Consider the following 15,655-nt stretch of genomic DNA (forward strand, 5'->3'; position numbering starts at 1 on the left):
ATTAAAAACAACACAGGTGTAAAAACGTAAGAAAAACATGCCAATAACTATTAATATTTTTAATTTGGATAAAAGCTTTTTCAAACTTCCTATCAGGTCGAAATATACACCAAAGTTACATTAGTAAAGTTTTTTAGTTAGCATAGGCTTTTCAAAATAAAAAAATGAAAAAATATTAGTTATTTTCCATCAGGATACCTGAAACAGAAGATATTTTTTCTGTTTTCTTTGAAAACGGCTGAAAAAACTATAATATGTCATAGAATTGATCACTACAACAATATCTGATATTTCATTTTGAAATTACCTTTTGTAAGTTCAATATAAGCTGACGTAATCTGTAGGTTAAAACTTAAGACGTATTAATATATCCATTCATGACTTTCATTTTTATGAGAGCTTCAATATTTTGTTCTTATGGGTTCTGTTAAAGGAATGTAAACTTCATTCGCTGCTTAAGTGCAGAATTTCAACAACAAAAAATAATCATTCTGCAGAATCAATTCTAAACTATGGCTATGAAATACTTTACAATTTAAAGATGAATCTTCAATGATAAGGTTTGAATAAACTGAATGGGTCTTCTCAGCTTTAGACGTTTGGATAAAATTTTTTATAACAAACATTTGTAACAACTAACGCAGTAATTTTTTCAATGAATTAAACTATTTTGAACCGTATATTTAAAGAGAACTTACTGAAAATGGTAAGGATAAAACATTGTCTACGGATCTTACCTGAAAAGTAGAAATATTACAGGTAGTGTGTTTGTACCACATTGAGTATATTATTTTTAACATTAATATTCTGAAAATTGTATACAGCTTACAATCTTCTACGAAAAACAATTTACTCTTCAAAATTAGCCCTGATGATAATTTCCTATCATCCTATCAATCTTATTTTATTTACGTAAAAAAGGCAGAATATTGCTAAATTCATACCACTGCTTGATGTGATCATGATGAAATTTATTTTGGAAAAAACTCCGTGGTTCTTATAAAATCTTCGTTTTTTCATTTTTAGATAATTCAACTATATGCATGCGTAAGGTGTTTTTCCTGTAAACTCATAGATATGATTAAGATACAGCTCATTTTGCATTTTGCATATACGCGATTATGAATGAAATATGCTCTTTCATAATCATTAAAAAAAACGTTCATTCTTTCAGTCCGAGCATGATAGATTCTTTAATTTCTAACCAGTTTGCTTGAATTTTAAATAGTAATACATATTATGTAATATTTATTATGGTGTTGAGTGAAGTGGGAATTATTGAATTCAAGGACCAGAAGAAGACCCAAAAAAGGGATGGTTAAATGATGTAACAAGAGAGCTAACCGTAATGAAAATTATTAATTGGAAAACCTAGGCTAGGAATAAGAAGGTTTTGGATAACATTGTTCAGCAAGCGAAGCCCATAGATTGTTTAATTAATTATATGAAAAACTGCTAAGTCCTTTATCAGTTAGAATCAAACACTATAATGTCATTAAATTAAAATTCAAAGTTCTACGTACACAACATTACGTGCAGAAATTTACTTTTTCAGGCAAATGGCTTGAAAATTTTACAAATCAACACCTAAATTACGCTGAAAAATTCAAGTTTGCGAAGATCATTTCGCCTGTACTTACGCCAATGCAAAAATCACGGTAACTTTTTTGTATCAGTGTGTTTTAGTTATGGAAAATTGCTGATTAATTTAAAAAATGATGCATTTTTCTATTATTTTTTCAACTCCAATTTCAAGAATTTTGATTTAAAAAAAGCATGGCTTAAGTTTTTTAGACAGAGTAAATTTTTAAGTTGGGGGAAATTCGGAAGCAGATTTTATTTCTTTTTTCAATTGAAATTGAAAATATTAAGATAATATATACGTTAGCAAAAGGGGAAAGATTCACAAACTTCAATCTGCCGTCAATTTCAATATTTCATTTTAGTTTGTTCTTTCTTGATGAATATAATTTGAACAGTGAAGAATTAGTAAAATATTGTAAGCAGAATTTCCAACTTGAATAAAAAATAGACTTTTTTTGCATCAATCAAAATAGTTAACAAAATTAATTTCAAAATTATCCTGGAAACTGGTTAAAAACGATGAAATCATCTTTTGTGAAATACTATTTTATAAAAACATTTAGACAAAGGCTTGCTATTGTTTGAAAACAAAATGTTCATTAAATTACAAAAGTAAGCAAGTTAGTCACATAAAATATATTTTTATAAAATTAATTTTATTTAAAAACTCTACTAAATTAGAGCATATGTGGAAAAAGTTATATAGTTTTTTTTCGAATAACAGTAAAATTTGTAACTGCCTTTATTTTAAGGTAAAATAAAATAACTTTTTGTGATTATTTTATAATTCTGAAATACTTAATGTCGTTTTACAATTTCCGAATGTATTGTTATTATAAAAACTGAATTTTGAACTACGCTATTTGTATTATTATTAAAAAAATGAAATAAAATAATTAATTGTTTTATTAGTTCATATTTTTAATAAGATCACGTAAAGAATTTTTATAATCAAGTTATTTCTAAAATGATAAAAATATATAATAACCTCATATGAAGTCCTGCTAGAATTTCTTCCTGGTTGCAAACCAGCTGCAGCCATATAAGTACTTCCAATTGTTTTGATCTTTTCAAGTTTTAAAAATGGAGGTTCATACAGAAGCTAGAATTAAAGTATGGATGACAAAAATGATTTTTTAATAACTAAACAAATAAATATGATTTTTTAAAAATCAAGTTAAAATTTTTTTTTATAAAAATGAAATATTTTAGAAACAGGGAACAGTAAATTTGTGCATCACTTTCCTTTTTTCCCGAAAAACATTTCCACACAGTGCAATAAATAGAAATTGAAAGGAAAAATAATCAATGAAAGTAACGTTTTATACATTTTAGTTTACTGCACTCGTTGTAGTTTTTAACTAGATATTTATCATGCGTGTTTAACCAAGTTCTAGAAACGCGTATCTTATATTTTACAGTATAAACACACGCATTTCTGATTTTGTGAATGCGCATTCGCGAACACGATCGTTTTACGTTTTTGTTTATTCACGAATTCCGTGTTAATATATAGATTATTAATTCAATTAAGAAATTTTAATAATGTTTGGTTTTCCATACATTTATAAACGTTTTTGTTACATCTGTATTACTTAGATTTAATATTCGGCTTTATTAGATATTTTTTTATACCTCTTTTAAGGTATGGCTTTATTTAAAAGCTCAGTACATAATGGGCAATACTTTACATAATAGGCTATATTACTCGTTTATATTAATTACTCTATCAAATAATATTTAAATAGAATTTATGACAAAGAATCACACTGAGGTTTTAGTATTTTTAAATTCTATAATCATTAAAAAGAGGTAAGATATTTCTAGAAATAAATTTCTTCTTTCAAATGTAATCATTTTTTTTATATAATAAGCTAAAAGGTAAGATTCCCTATTGTACTTTTTCTAAATGTTACAATTAAAATATTGCACTTAAATAAATTTTTAGATAAGTCAATTTTTGCTGTTGTTTTTGATTTTTTGCCGGTAAGACTCGATCTATTAGCAAAGTCTTTGAGGAAGAATATTACGTCCATATCCATGCATGAATTTTAGTTTCAATTTCTTTTATTAACTATTCTATGAATATAATTTAAAACAAAGAATAAAATAATATCAAAATAAATATAAATTTGTTTTTCTTATTAAATGTCGATAAATTTAGTTTAAAAAAACAACAACCTCATTCTATATTTCCTTTACAAAACTAAACAAAACGCTTTTTAGTTAGATAGTTTTTCCTGATTTAGTTGAAAAGGAAACATTTATTTTAGTGATATATTAAATGAAATCTAAACTCATTAAAACAAAACGACCTTTTGTTTTGCGCTGTCTAATAAGGCTGATATTGTTTTAAAATTTAAAAATTTAATAGTAAAAAGGAAGAATAGGGAATATATTTAGGAAAAAAAAATGTTTATCAAACGAAAATAACTTCTCCATAACTTGCTTAATGACAAAATCATATTTATTTTTTACTTTGTGTTTACTTTATTAAAATAAGGTTACAGAACAAAGCTTTTCTAAACACGAAACTTTTTTTTTGCTTAAAATATAGAGTGTAATTATTACCATATCAAAAATAACATGTGAGCGGATATTCCTATAATTTTTTGTTTTATTTAAAAATTTATAAAACTTTATTTGAAGTTATTATTTGAAGAGTGGTCACAGTCCACTAAATAAAAAATGGAGTTAGCCTTCCTTTTATGTTTAATGCAGTCATTTCTATCTAATTTTAAAACTATTACTGCTCTAGCCAAACTAAGGGAAATAAAAACCAGACAAGATAGAAAAACTAGATTTGTATCTCAAAATGAAGAAATGTGGAGTTGTTCCATTTTTTAAATAACGCGTTTATTTATTTTTCGCTTCTATTAACTTTTAAATAAAAGTATAAACGAAGTAAAAATCAACTAAAAACAATAAATATGTTGTAGTTTCCTGAACATGGGATGTTGTTTATCAATTCATACCTTCAATCGTTATTTGACATCATAACGAAAATATTTTAACAACCTCGAATAAATAAGTAGGTTTTTTAGTTACATAATATTTATCTCATAAGATACTTTTTTTGATAGCAAATTAAATTGCCTCTTAAATACTATCTTGTTTTTTAGTAACTAATGAAAACTATATATAAATGAATATACATAGAAGATCTGAAAATTATAATTGTTTTGTAAAATAATGACTGAAGTATAAAAATATGTAAAAGATGTTTACTTAATTAAACGTTTTAAAAACAAATTTTTATTGTGTTCAGCTCTCAAATTTTAACTGAAAAAAGCTGTAAAATAAAAATTTATAATGTAATAAAACTAAAATAAATATAAATTTTAAGCACAGTACGAAATATTTGACTTTTAAAAATTAATAATCAAGCATTGAATAATACTGTGTGTAGAATATGTTTAGCAATAGTCTAAACATATATTAAAAGATGTTTAGCTGAATAGAGTAGTATACTTAAGTTATCACAGTTATACACTTTGTATAGTTAAATAACATGAATTAATAAACAAGCTATTAAAGTGGGAATTTAATACACTATCTACCTATAAGTATTTGGACACTCATGCAGATTTGCAAATATGATTTGCGGCTTTTCTTCTAAATACGATATGAGGTCAACATGCATTGGTTTTTTATTTTACTTTATAACGCGTGCTGAACAGCCGATCCAATTCTGAGTTTACGACATTCAATGTTCAACTCCGCAGTTTTGTAATTTTGAACCCATCCCAGAAGACAAGGGAACTCCTGGATTAAGCAGGGAGGCAAATTAAACTTAAGGGAGGACATTGTTATGAAACTATGCATTACATGGAAAGGATAACCACAAAAATCTCCCATGGTTAGCCCAACAGCAAGGTCATTTTAATCCAGGATCCGTCTACCACTAATGACATATTACGTCATTGAGAGACAAACGCTCCATTCCCTAAGCCACCGCGGGTCAACGTGTATTGGTATTTTATAAACGTCGTTGAACAGTCGACCTAATTTTTTGGGTTTAACCCTATTAATGTTCAAACTCCGTAGACTTGTAATTTTGAACCCAATCTAGAAGACAAGGGAACTCCTGGCTCAAGTATTGGGAGAAATTTGCCTTTGTGGGGGACTTTTTTTAATGGAACTAGCCCGCATTTGCTTTATATGGAGAGGGAAACCACGAAAACTCCCCACAGTTAGCCTGACGGTAACAGGAATCGAACCCATGATCCGCCTATACCACTGAGGATATTTTACGCCAGGACTGTGGTCGGCGTGAGCCGGGTGCGGTATGCGTATCATTCAGCCATCGCTGGGATTCGAGTTCGATTCACCTCATTGAAAGGTGAATACTCTACCCCCTGAGTCAAGGAGGAATATATTGTTACTCTGCAAAAATTTGTAAAAATATTTTAAACAATTAATTTTCAAAACCAGTGAGACCTCCTTTGTTGGATTATTGGACCGAATGAATTGCCCAATCCAGTGATCAGAACTGAACCCCTTCAAGAACTTCAGGGGTGAGTTGGATCACCGAATTAAGAGAATGCTATCTCAGAACAAACGCTTCATGGTAAACCATATTTTAATTACATTAGTATTATAAATTTTACAGAACAGGAGCAAGTGTGCTCAGGCAAATCAAGAACAAACCGGTTTCAAGTGCTAAAAGCATTTTTTCATATTTTTTCATATCATTAACAGATTTTTGCCGAAATATTCAGGATTATAGAGAGAAGAAGTAATCCTGCCATAAAAGTATACTTGTATTTTGACAAAACTTTTTCAGCACTTGAAACTTCATGGTTTACTCTTGGTTAACCAAATCCTCGCCTTATACTTTAAAAGTTAAACTATCAACGGAAGTAAAATAAAATTTGTCACGTAAAGTTTCGCTCTCGGTAAAGAGTCTTTTTAAGAGGTGAGGTGAAACAACAATCCAAAATCGGTAAAGGAACTTATATCTTCAGCAAGCACATCGGTAAAAAAATATACCTTCAGCCTCGCGTTACAAAGACTAATGATATTATACCTCCATCCGTATTACAAAGACTTAAGGAAAGCATGCCTCGGAGAATTGAAGCTATATTTGCCTCTCGTGTCTATTCAACAAAATATTAAATACAAATAGATATCGTTTTTCTTTTCTTTCAGAGATGTTCTAATACTTATTGGTAAATAAGATATCTATCTAACTAAGGATTGTGTCCATGCCTTATAAATAAATTACTTTGTCAAAATCACTTATGATTTCATGCAGAACTTGAAGACACTTCCTTCCTTCATCGTTCAGGAGTGATTCACTATAGAAATCCATGTAGTTCGGTATAGAGGCGAACATTACGGCGGCAGAATTGTACTCTTCATGATACAAGTCCAACTGGAAGTATATATATATATATATATTAATAAGTTATTAAGTTATCCTATGTCGGTATACTATTTTGATGAAATGGTTAAGAATAACGATAAATCAAAAATAGAAAATTTGGGGTGTTCCGTATTGTCTGCCCTTAATACATATTTTTAAAATCCTAGTAAAATTGAAGTCTTCAAAAATTACATATTAGGGGTCACAAATTAATATTTAAAGGAAAGCAAAAACAAAAACGATATTTAATTTGTCGAATCTTTAGTGAAGGTATTGAGACGAAAAACACCTACACGAGTTTGATAGCTTGATGAAATATAGAGGTGTTTCAAATAACTACTACTTTTCAACTCATCTTAATTTCCATATATATATATATATATATATATATATATATATATATATATATATATATATATATATATATATATATATATATATATATATATATATATATATATATATATATATATATATATATATATATATATACTAGCTGACCCGGCAAACGTTGTTTTGCCATATGAATTATTTCTAGAGTATGAAAATGCATCATATTTATTGTAAGTGTGTGCGTATGTGGTATGTGAGTGGCAGAGGCATGGAGCGCTGTGAACGATGATGGAAGGTAAAAATAACAACACACCAAATAATATTTTTTTTTAATTTAATGTAACTTTTTTTTTATAAATTATATACACAACGAATTCTGAAAATATTAGTAAACAATATTAATCTCTAATCGCAATGTATTTGCAATGTACAGTATTTTTTGTCATTCCATTTTTAGCTAACACAAATAAACTGGATGGTTTGCCCACTCGAGAAAAAACAATTTTCGTAATAAATAATAAGTTTTGAATAAATAAATAATAAGAATTTCGTAATAAATAATAAGTAAATAAAGAGTTTTGAATTGATAGTATTTAGTATTATTATTTTCCCAATAATCAAGTAAGTCAAAATTGTTTGATGGCACGTCTATGACCTCATTAAAAAATTTTCTAGAAAAAATAGCACGTTGATACATAAAGGTTCGCCACTCCTGCCGTATATCATCAGTCATCGAATCTTTGTGATTATTCCATAACGTTTCTATACGGGCCGGGAAACATGTAGTTAATACTATAGTAAATAGTAGACGATTTTGCTTTGCAGTAAAGTTCAATGCTGCTTCAGCAAGCATACATTCCCACTGGTTGTAGTCTTCCAGCAAGCCGAGTGCAAAGCATGCATCTTTATACTTTGGATGCTGATGTCCATCGACTTTACATATATCTTGAAATAACAATGAGCCGGTGACATTAACCAACAACAGTCGAAAATAAAAACACTCAGTCTGCCTTGGATTGACTGTAAATATTCTCCCCAAGGCGTTTGATTTGAATAAACCGGGACATGCATCAACCGGTGTGCCTTGCTTGCGGGGTGTCCATTTTTTGAACCCATGTGAAATAGGGTGATACTTCTGAGTAGAGTAATGTCCGTGCAAAGGCACCAAAAGCATATATACGATTACCCAATTCAAAAAAATTTGGCGAGTGTAGTTTTTAGTGGATTTATAGCTCGGTCAATCGCTGTCTCGTTCGTGAAATATGCGCTCTGACCGTTTTCAATACGGACGGCTAAATGACTAACGGTTGGATCATCATGAATTGGAAATCCAAATTTACGCCAAACAGCTTCATTGGAGCTGATGTACCGGCCAATTTGGTACAGCGTTATTTCGTCGTTGTTATTCGCTGGAAGATCAGTCACATTGGTATTTTCAGCTCGAAATACTGCTATATCACTGCCTTTATTCATATACTTGCAAATATATTTGATGCTCTTCTTTTAAGGGCGAGCATAAGTATTAAAGTTTACTATGACTTGTTGCAACGTGCGTGAGTATTACTCTTGATTAATTATGTTTCTATGTCTAGTTTGGACTCTTTTAAATAAAGATATATTTAAAATATACGTTAAATTTGTCCAAAAAATGAAAAAAAAATAGTTATAAACCTATTCTCAGACCTACTGAATATACATATAAAATTTCATCAAAATCGGTCGAACCGTTTAGGAGGAGTTTAACCACTAAAACTGTGACAAGAGATTTTTATATATATAGATATATATATATATATATATATATATATATAATAATGATCTTAACATTTTTCGTTCCATTAAAATTTGACAATTGGAAGTTTTTTCTACATAAATGCAAATGTAAAAATGCATGCATGAAAAGTAGGAGAAATTTGGTAAGACAGCGTAGCTAAGATTCAAAAACCTGTTTGTTAGAGCTAAACTGCTCGATCTAGAAACTGTCAAATTTAATCTAGATATTCATTGTTTAGTTGTGGACAATATATCACTCCTAAAAAAGTCATATGTACTACTTTTTTTTCATAAATGTTTTTTTCTTGAAAAAGTCAAATCACTTGAGAGTGAGGTAAAACCGGGTATGCATGTTAATTCTATAGAAAATTTAGAAAAGCTAGATTTTCAATGACAAAAAAAATAGCTAATATTTCTATTTTATAAGACAATTTAAGAAATGTACATGTTATGTAGTCAAGGCCATACTCAAAGAGAGGATAAAGAGGGGCAATTATCCCGTGTCCCGAAACTGATGAAGGTCCTTGAAAAATTCCTAACAAAAACTATAATGCTTTTATTAATAAGTTTTTTTTAAAAGGAAAATTGCTGAGATTTTCTTCATATCTGTATAAAAACTACGATTTTGTATAAAAGATCTTTAAAAAAATCTTTTAAAAGATCTTTTCTGCTTTGATGAAGGGATCGGCAATAAATTTTTTGAGGAAGGGAACAGCAAAAAATCGTAGGACCGGGTAGAACCCGATCTACCACGAGCGCCCAAGTTATGAAAACGAAACAGGTTAGTATTGGATTAAATCCTTCTTCTTTGTTAGGGTATAACTCTTCAGTAAATGTTTAATAGACTAAAAATCATTTTTATAACTGCAATGGCCAATAAATAAGGTTAGTTAAAAAACATTATAACAATAGAGAATTGAAATAGTAAAACAAACTCCGCAGACGCTATGAATTAATCAACAACAACATGCAAACAGGGTAGGTCCTCCTTCTAGACTAGTAAAGTGTAATTCAAAATTTGTCCTCTAGAAAAAAGAACTAATTTCGACACAATCGAGGTAGCCGATCTCACCCCACTATCAGGTTTTACCCCACTCTCCTCCTGAAAAGCTTCTTTCTTTTAATTTCGAAAATAAGCATATCATTAACTTGTTTTATTTTTAAAACTTTTTAATGCACCGACGGCTGTATTTTGCTTTAATATTGTCCATAGCATTAATATATCTTTTCATAAAAATTGCTTTAATGCATATAATTTTTCTTCGAAATGTTTCTATCTTTTGATAAAAAAAAAATAAATTAAAAAGAAAATAAATAATCATTAATACTTCATAGATAAATAAATATGCATCGTAAAAAGTTTAAAACTCAAAAAAATGCTAATTCAACGATAAAGATCCTAAGAATTTATTCAGAATTTTTTTCTAAAAGGGAGCATAATTTAAACTATAAATACACAGCATGTTTGAAAGAATAAAATCAAATCCTTTGATTTAAAGCAAAAAAAAATTCATTTGTAACTATCTAATGTTTTATTATTGGAATTGAAAATTCAATCGGAGAAATCAAAGTAATAGCAAAGGCTTACATCTAAATGCATTGCTTCCTTCGTAAGGTAATACTGGGCCACATGAACTGGAAGTATATTTTGAAGCAAAGTTCTATTAACCAGACCCATTGTTGCAGCTTCATCCTGCTCTTTCTTCAGTTTTCGTTTCCATAAATAATCCAGTCGTCCTACATATTCTACCTGTAAAGTTTCAAAGAACTTCAATACACTTATCATATTATGGTAAAAAGTATCGGTATTTACGATGCCAGTACTTTTTGCCGTAAAACCTTTTTTTTTTCGTAAAATTTTACAGAGAAAAAAATATAATACACTGTAATTTTTATAGTAATAATTATTGTAAAATTACTGAATCGCTGTAATTAAATATATGTTATTGTAAAAAATGCGCGCTAATCGTACGTAATGTCCCGTAACATTATAGAATGAAATAAGGTCTTCTTAATGCAAAAAGACTTTTTATTACATATTTTGAAAATGTAAACATGCAGTTAAAAGAATAAATTCGCATTTTCTTCGAATTCGACGACGATTCTTATAACTTAAATTTTTTTAAATATTTTTATGTAGCAAATGTTATTGATTTATTATTCTCCCAATGTTACGATAAGTGTCCGATTTTATAATCTGATGTTTCTATTTTCAACTCTCCAATATACACTGGCAAACTATTGCAACCGTAGTTTAAACTGAGGAATGGAAAGCCTATTTTTAACAAAATAAAAAATTAAAAAGAAAAACTTTTTTTCAGCGTATTTTTAAAATTTTTTTTTCGTAATGTAGAATTTGATAATCATACAGTCAAAAAAAAAACTGTAGTATATTGTTAAGAAATAACAAATTAAGTTAAAAAATAAATAAAAGAAAAACGTTATGATACTTTTTACTATGCACTGTAATTCACTTAGTCAACGTTAATAGGTTTAACAAAGTAAACTTATAGCACGTAATAGGAATTCAGAGGAGAGGCTTATTTTTTTCAACAAAAAAACCCCAACTAAGCTGGGTTTACCAGAGTTTTGGTTAGAGCTTTAATATAATAAGAATAACTATTATGATTTTAATCACATGAAGATGAGTTTATATAGTTTTAGCATATTACCTGTCTATCTAACAAATGCAATGTGCAAAGAATTACAAACAGACACCAGTATTGGTCTGTCCCAGGAGGTAACATTTCCCTAAGAAAAATATAATTATTAGATTTACCAACATTTACATATTTATTGCAACAATGCAAATTGAAGTGCTTCGTGAAAGAAGGTTTTAAGTGACATATTCTAGTTAGGAACATCAACTTTCCTATTAAAAAAGCATTCTTTTAATAAACTGACGAAAACTTTTTTTTAGTTCTTTGCTTATAACTGAACATGGTACGTTTTTTAAACTCAAAATTTTGCATTTTTTTAGAATGTCACTGGTTACTTTCTTCCACGAAGTCCTTTAATTATTGTTCGATGTTAAATAGTTACCAGTCTTGAAGGTAAGGCCTGCTAAACACATTCGGTTTGTAAAAGATGAAACAAGAAAATGCTGCGACAAGACTGCCATTTAATATCAATTTTATGAAGAAATGAACTCTGAGGAATATCGATAAGGACACCATAGCTAAGATAGCACACCAAGTAAAGTACTGAAAGAAAAGATCATCAAATTGTGTATAGAGAATGGAAGGACAACCATGATTCGAAAAAATGTTTTAGTTATCAGAAGAAAAAAGTTACCCATGGTTTATAGCAAGCTATCGATTCATGTTCAAAAACAGTTCTGTTTCCGACGAGAGCAGAATTCAAAGGAACACATTCATTCTAGAAAAAAATATTTATATTGAATTTTGAAGTTATAAATACATTTTAACATTTTTACACTTTTGAAATTATTAACTCGAGGATATTATTATTCCTATTGTGTAATGCTTTTTAATGGTGCAAATATTCTAGGTAATATATGTAATGCTTAGTAATAGCATGAGAGATCTGCATCTGTGCTTTCAATAAAAAAATAATAAATAAAAACATAAAGCTATATGGATGCTGAAATGTGTATTCATATTCTCAACAGCTGCTTATAATCTATCTTTGAAGAATAAGTGTTTTAAATGCATAATCTAATTAAAAATAAGCATAAATTTCGAATTTATTGAACAAATTGCCATTTATATAATGGTTTTTTTTTAAAAATAAACAATTAGTTTCTCAATTTCAGGTATTATTTTTGATTTAAAAATTCCTATTTATTCAAAAAAGCAATTTAATGCACTGTTAGAATTTTCATTCTCAAATTATAGTAAAATAATCGGCAGATATCTGCCCATCCAATTAACCATAAAGTTAACTGTTTGGAATATTTCTTTCCTTCTACGGGTTTGAAATGGTTTGTAACAGGTATGGTTAAAAAAAATCGTGAATACAAAACTATCACTTCATTGGTGAATATTTTTCAGTCATTTACAACTGGCTTGGTTTCAAAACTATAAAAATGTAATTTAGCTGATCATTAGCGTAAGGTTATGCTAAACCTTTCTCTAAAGAATGGTCCATTAGAGTTAGGTACAGCTGAGTTGTGTTTTGTTAAGTGAACCGTAGTATTTGCATCGTTTAATTTATATAGTGGTACCCTCTATCGTAAAATAGGAGAAATACTACACTTTTTGTGCTAAGCAGCTCTGCGGTGCTGCAATTTATGCATAAAAGAGAGATTTGCTTTCCAAAAATTTATGGTCACCAATTGAGGATTGCATAACACATGAAATTTCTCACGTGTTTCAGAAATGGAGGAAAAATTGTGGTGTTTTACCGGTCGAACCCCTGTTCAGCGGAGCATTAGACTAACAGACCCTCTCAACTAAAGTATATATTCGACTGTAAGTAATTTAGTGGCTTCATAAGATGTTCACTGCAAACTTATCATTATAAAATTATTAGGCATCCGCTGTTGTGTTAGGTATCTGATGATGAAGAATAACACTTTGAATTCATAAACCCTATCTCTTGGCTCAGTTCCACCTTTCGAAGAACGTGCATTCGATTCTCATTGGCAGTTGGCATAGTTGGAACAGGATGAAATTCTGCTTGCATAACCATATTAGGGGAAAAGTCAATAAAATTTTTTGACAGTAAATAGTTTAAAGCGATCCTTTTTTTTATGGTTATTTATCTGCTTTAGTTGAATAGGGTAAAAATAACGATTAAATAAATTGTTATTTAACCATGTTTTTCGAGAAATTTCCAGCAGTGTACCATATTAAGGTTGCAGCAAACTTGAACCCTATTATGATTCCACATGATCCAAAATCTCCAATGGTGTATTTATTGATATTATCGGAGAAAACACCTTAACCTTAAAGCATTTTAAAGTTAAAGGATAATGAGAATTATGGCATTATCTGTGCTAAAATTTTTGTTATTCCATTGCTCAGTACGAAAAAAAATAGAACACCCTGAATAACTTTTGATTTAATGATCGGATTTTCACGTACTAAGATAATCTTAATGGTTTGAAAGCCTAACTTTTAACATGCTAATTGATTAGTGGAGATGGAGACGATATTTAAGTCGCAAAATCAGATACAAAAATGTATTTTCTGTGAATAAACAAATCTTTCTTTATAAGACAAATAAATACAAAGCTTTTTTATTTTTTTTGATTTCTGACCTTTAAAGCATGGGTAGCCGCAATCATGGAAATATATGGTCCTAAAATTTTGAGTAGAGAGTGGTCGAAAGGTCTGAAAGGCATATGTTAAATTTACTTCTTGACTATTTCGTTATTTCTCGAAAAATTTTTAAACAAATCGAAAAGTTTTTCGCAAACAATTATAAAATTCGTTTATTCAAAGATAATTTCACTCAAAAGTTAATGCTCAATAATTATTTGTCATATTTTACTATTTTATTTAATAATAGACGAAAATATTAGAAATTGTAAGTCATACGAATTTTCACATAATTTTAAATGGAAAAGTTCAAAATTTGAATGAAATTGGCCAAATCGTTTCTAAATTTTATAAAAAAGGTAAATATTCAAAAATATGATTTATCGCGAATTATTCGACCGATTTTTTTTAAAATTTTGTATTTTGCACGAATAGTACGATAAGCTCCCAAATTTTTTTTGAACTCAATTTTTCATAAAGGCAATTAAAAAAACACATTAAAAAAACATATCAAAAAAACATATTAAAAAAACATATTTAAAAGAAACATTAAAAAAATAAATAATAAGAGAGAAAAGTTGTAACAGCAAAAATTTTCGACGGCAATATTTAAGATAGATAATGGCACGCGTCGTTCTGAATTGAGTAATTTTGCAAACTTCGCAATACGGATGATCACCGTAGATTCCATTTCCTTTAAATAAAATTATTTCATTCCTTTATAACTAATTTTAGATTTGTCACAGTTTTTTTCAATCACAATTCTTAACAAAGAGTTCTGTTTTTTTTGAAAGAAAGTGTTATGAAGAAGGATTTTTGTTTATAAAAAATTAAATAGAAAAGTTAGGGCAGCTAAATTTTAGATAGTATAGTTATATAATGATATTGTGTATAAAAATCTGCTTACCAAACCCATTAGAGCTACCGCATTAAGAAGTGCAGATATTCCGACAAAAACAACTGTTCTGAGTAAAAAATTGTTCAGAGATCCTCGAAGAGAGTACAGAAAATGAAGTTTTGACGTTTTTTTCTGAAATTGAAATTATTTATATCAAAATTTATATAAATTTGAAACAATTTTAAGGGCTTGATATACTTTGATGCATAAATGAATAAATAAATAAAAAATAATGCGTACCTTAATTATCTTCCAAATAGCTGGCACCCATAGAAGAATAACGCTGACTATTAGAATTGCAAATAACAAAAATTTTGCAATCCAAAACAGGTGCAATCTAGATTTATGGAAAGAAAAAGAAAAATCTTAATAGGAATTTTAAAATAAAATTATTTACAATCATTATTAAGATGAATAAAGTTAGGTAGTTATCGATTCCCGGAGGCAGTATGAAACTATTACCACCTTATCTAT

The 15,655-nt window shown here is 28.7% G+C and overlaps 1 protein-coding gene across 5 annotated transcripts in view; it reads right to left on the bottom strand.

Annotated features, from left to right (window-relative positions):
- Positions 1-15,655, bottom strand: part of LOC107447981 (adenylate cyclase type 2) — a 97,119-nt gene that overhangs the window by 6,923 nt on the left and 74,541 nt on the right. For 3 of the 5 annotated variants that reach the window (XM_021144315.4, XM_016063040.4, XM_087159672.1), the window contains exons 15-23: positions 15,422-15,518; positions 15,191-15,313; positions 12,353-12,436; positions 12,101-12,261; positions 11,731-11,809; positions 10,647-10,808; positions 6,812-6,961; positions 2,573-2,686; positions 699-737 (exon numbers count right to left, since the gene is read on the bottom strand). In XM_021144315.4, coding sequence (XP_020999974.1) covers positions 699-737; positions 2,573-2,686; positions 6,812-6,961; positions 10,647-10,808; positions 11,731-11,809; positions 12,101-12,261; positions 12,353-12,436; positions 15,191-15,313; positions 15,422-15,518 — 1,009 coding nt within the window. The remainder of the gene's footprint in view (positions 1-698; positions 738-2,572; positions 2,687-6,811; positions 6,962-10,646; positions 10,809-11,730; positions 11,810-12,100; positions 12,262-12,352; positions 12,437-15,190; positions 15,314-15,421; positions 15,519-15,655) is intronic. The other 2 variants (XM_071182191.2, XM_087159673.1) reach the window with 1 other exon arrangement.

Source organism: Parasteatoda tepidariorum, chromosome 3 (genome assembly GCF_982258835.1).
Source record: "Parasteatoda tepidariorum strain Cologne lab strain chromosome 3, Ptep-v5.0, whole genome shotgun sequence".
In the NCBI taxonomy this organism is placed as follows: Eukaryota; Metazoa; Arthropoda; class Arachnida; order Araneae; family Theridiidae; genus Parasteatoda; species Parasteatoda tepidariorum.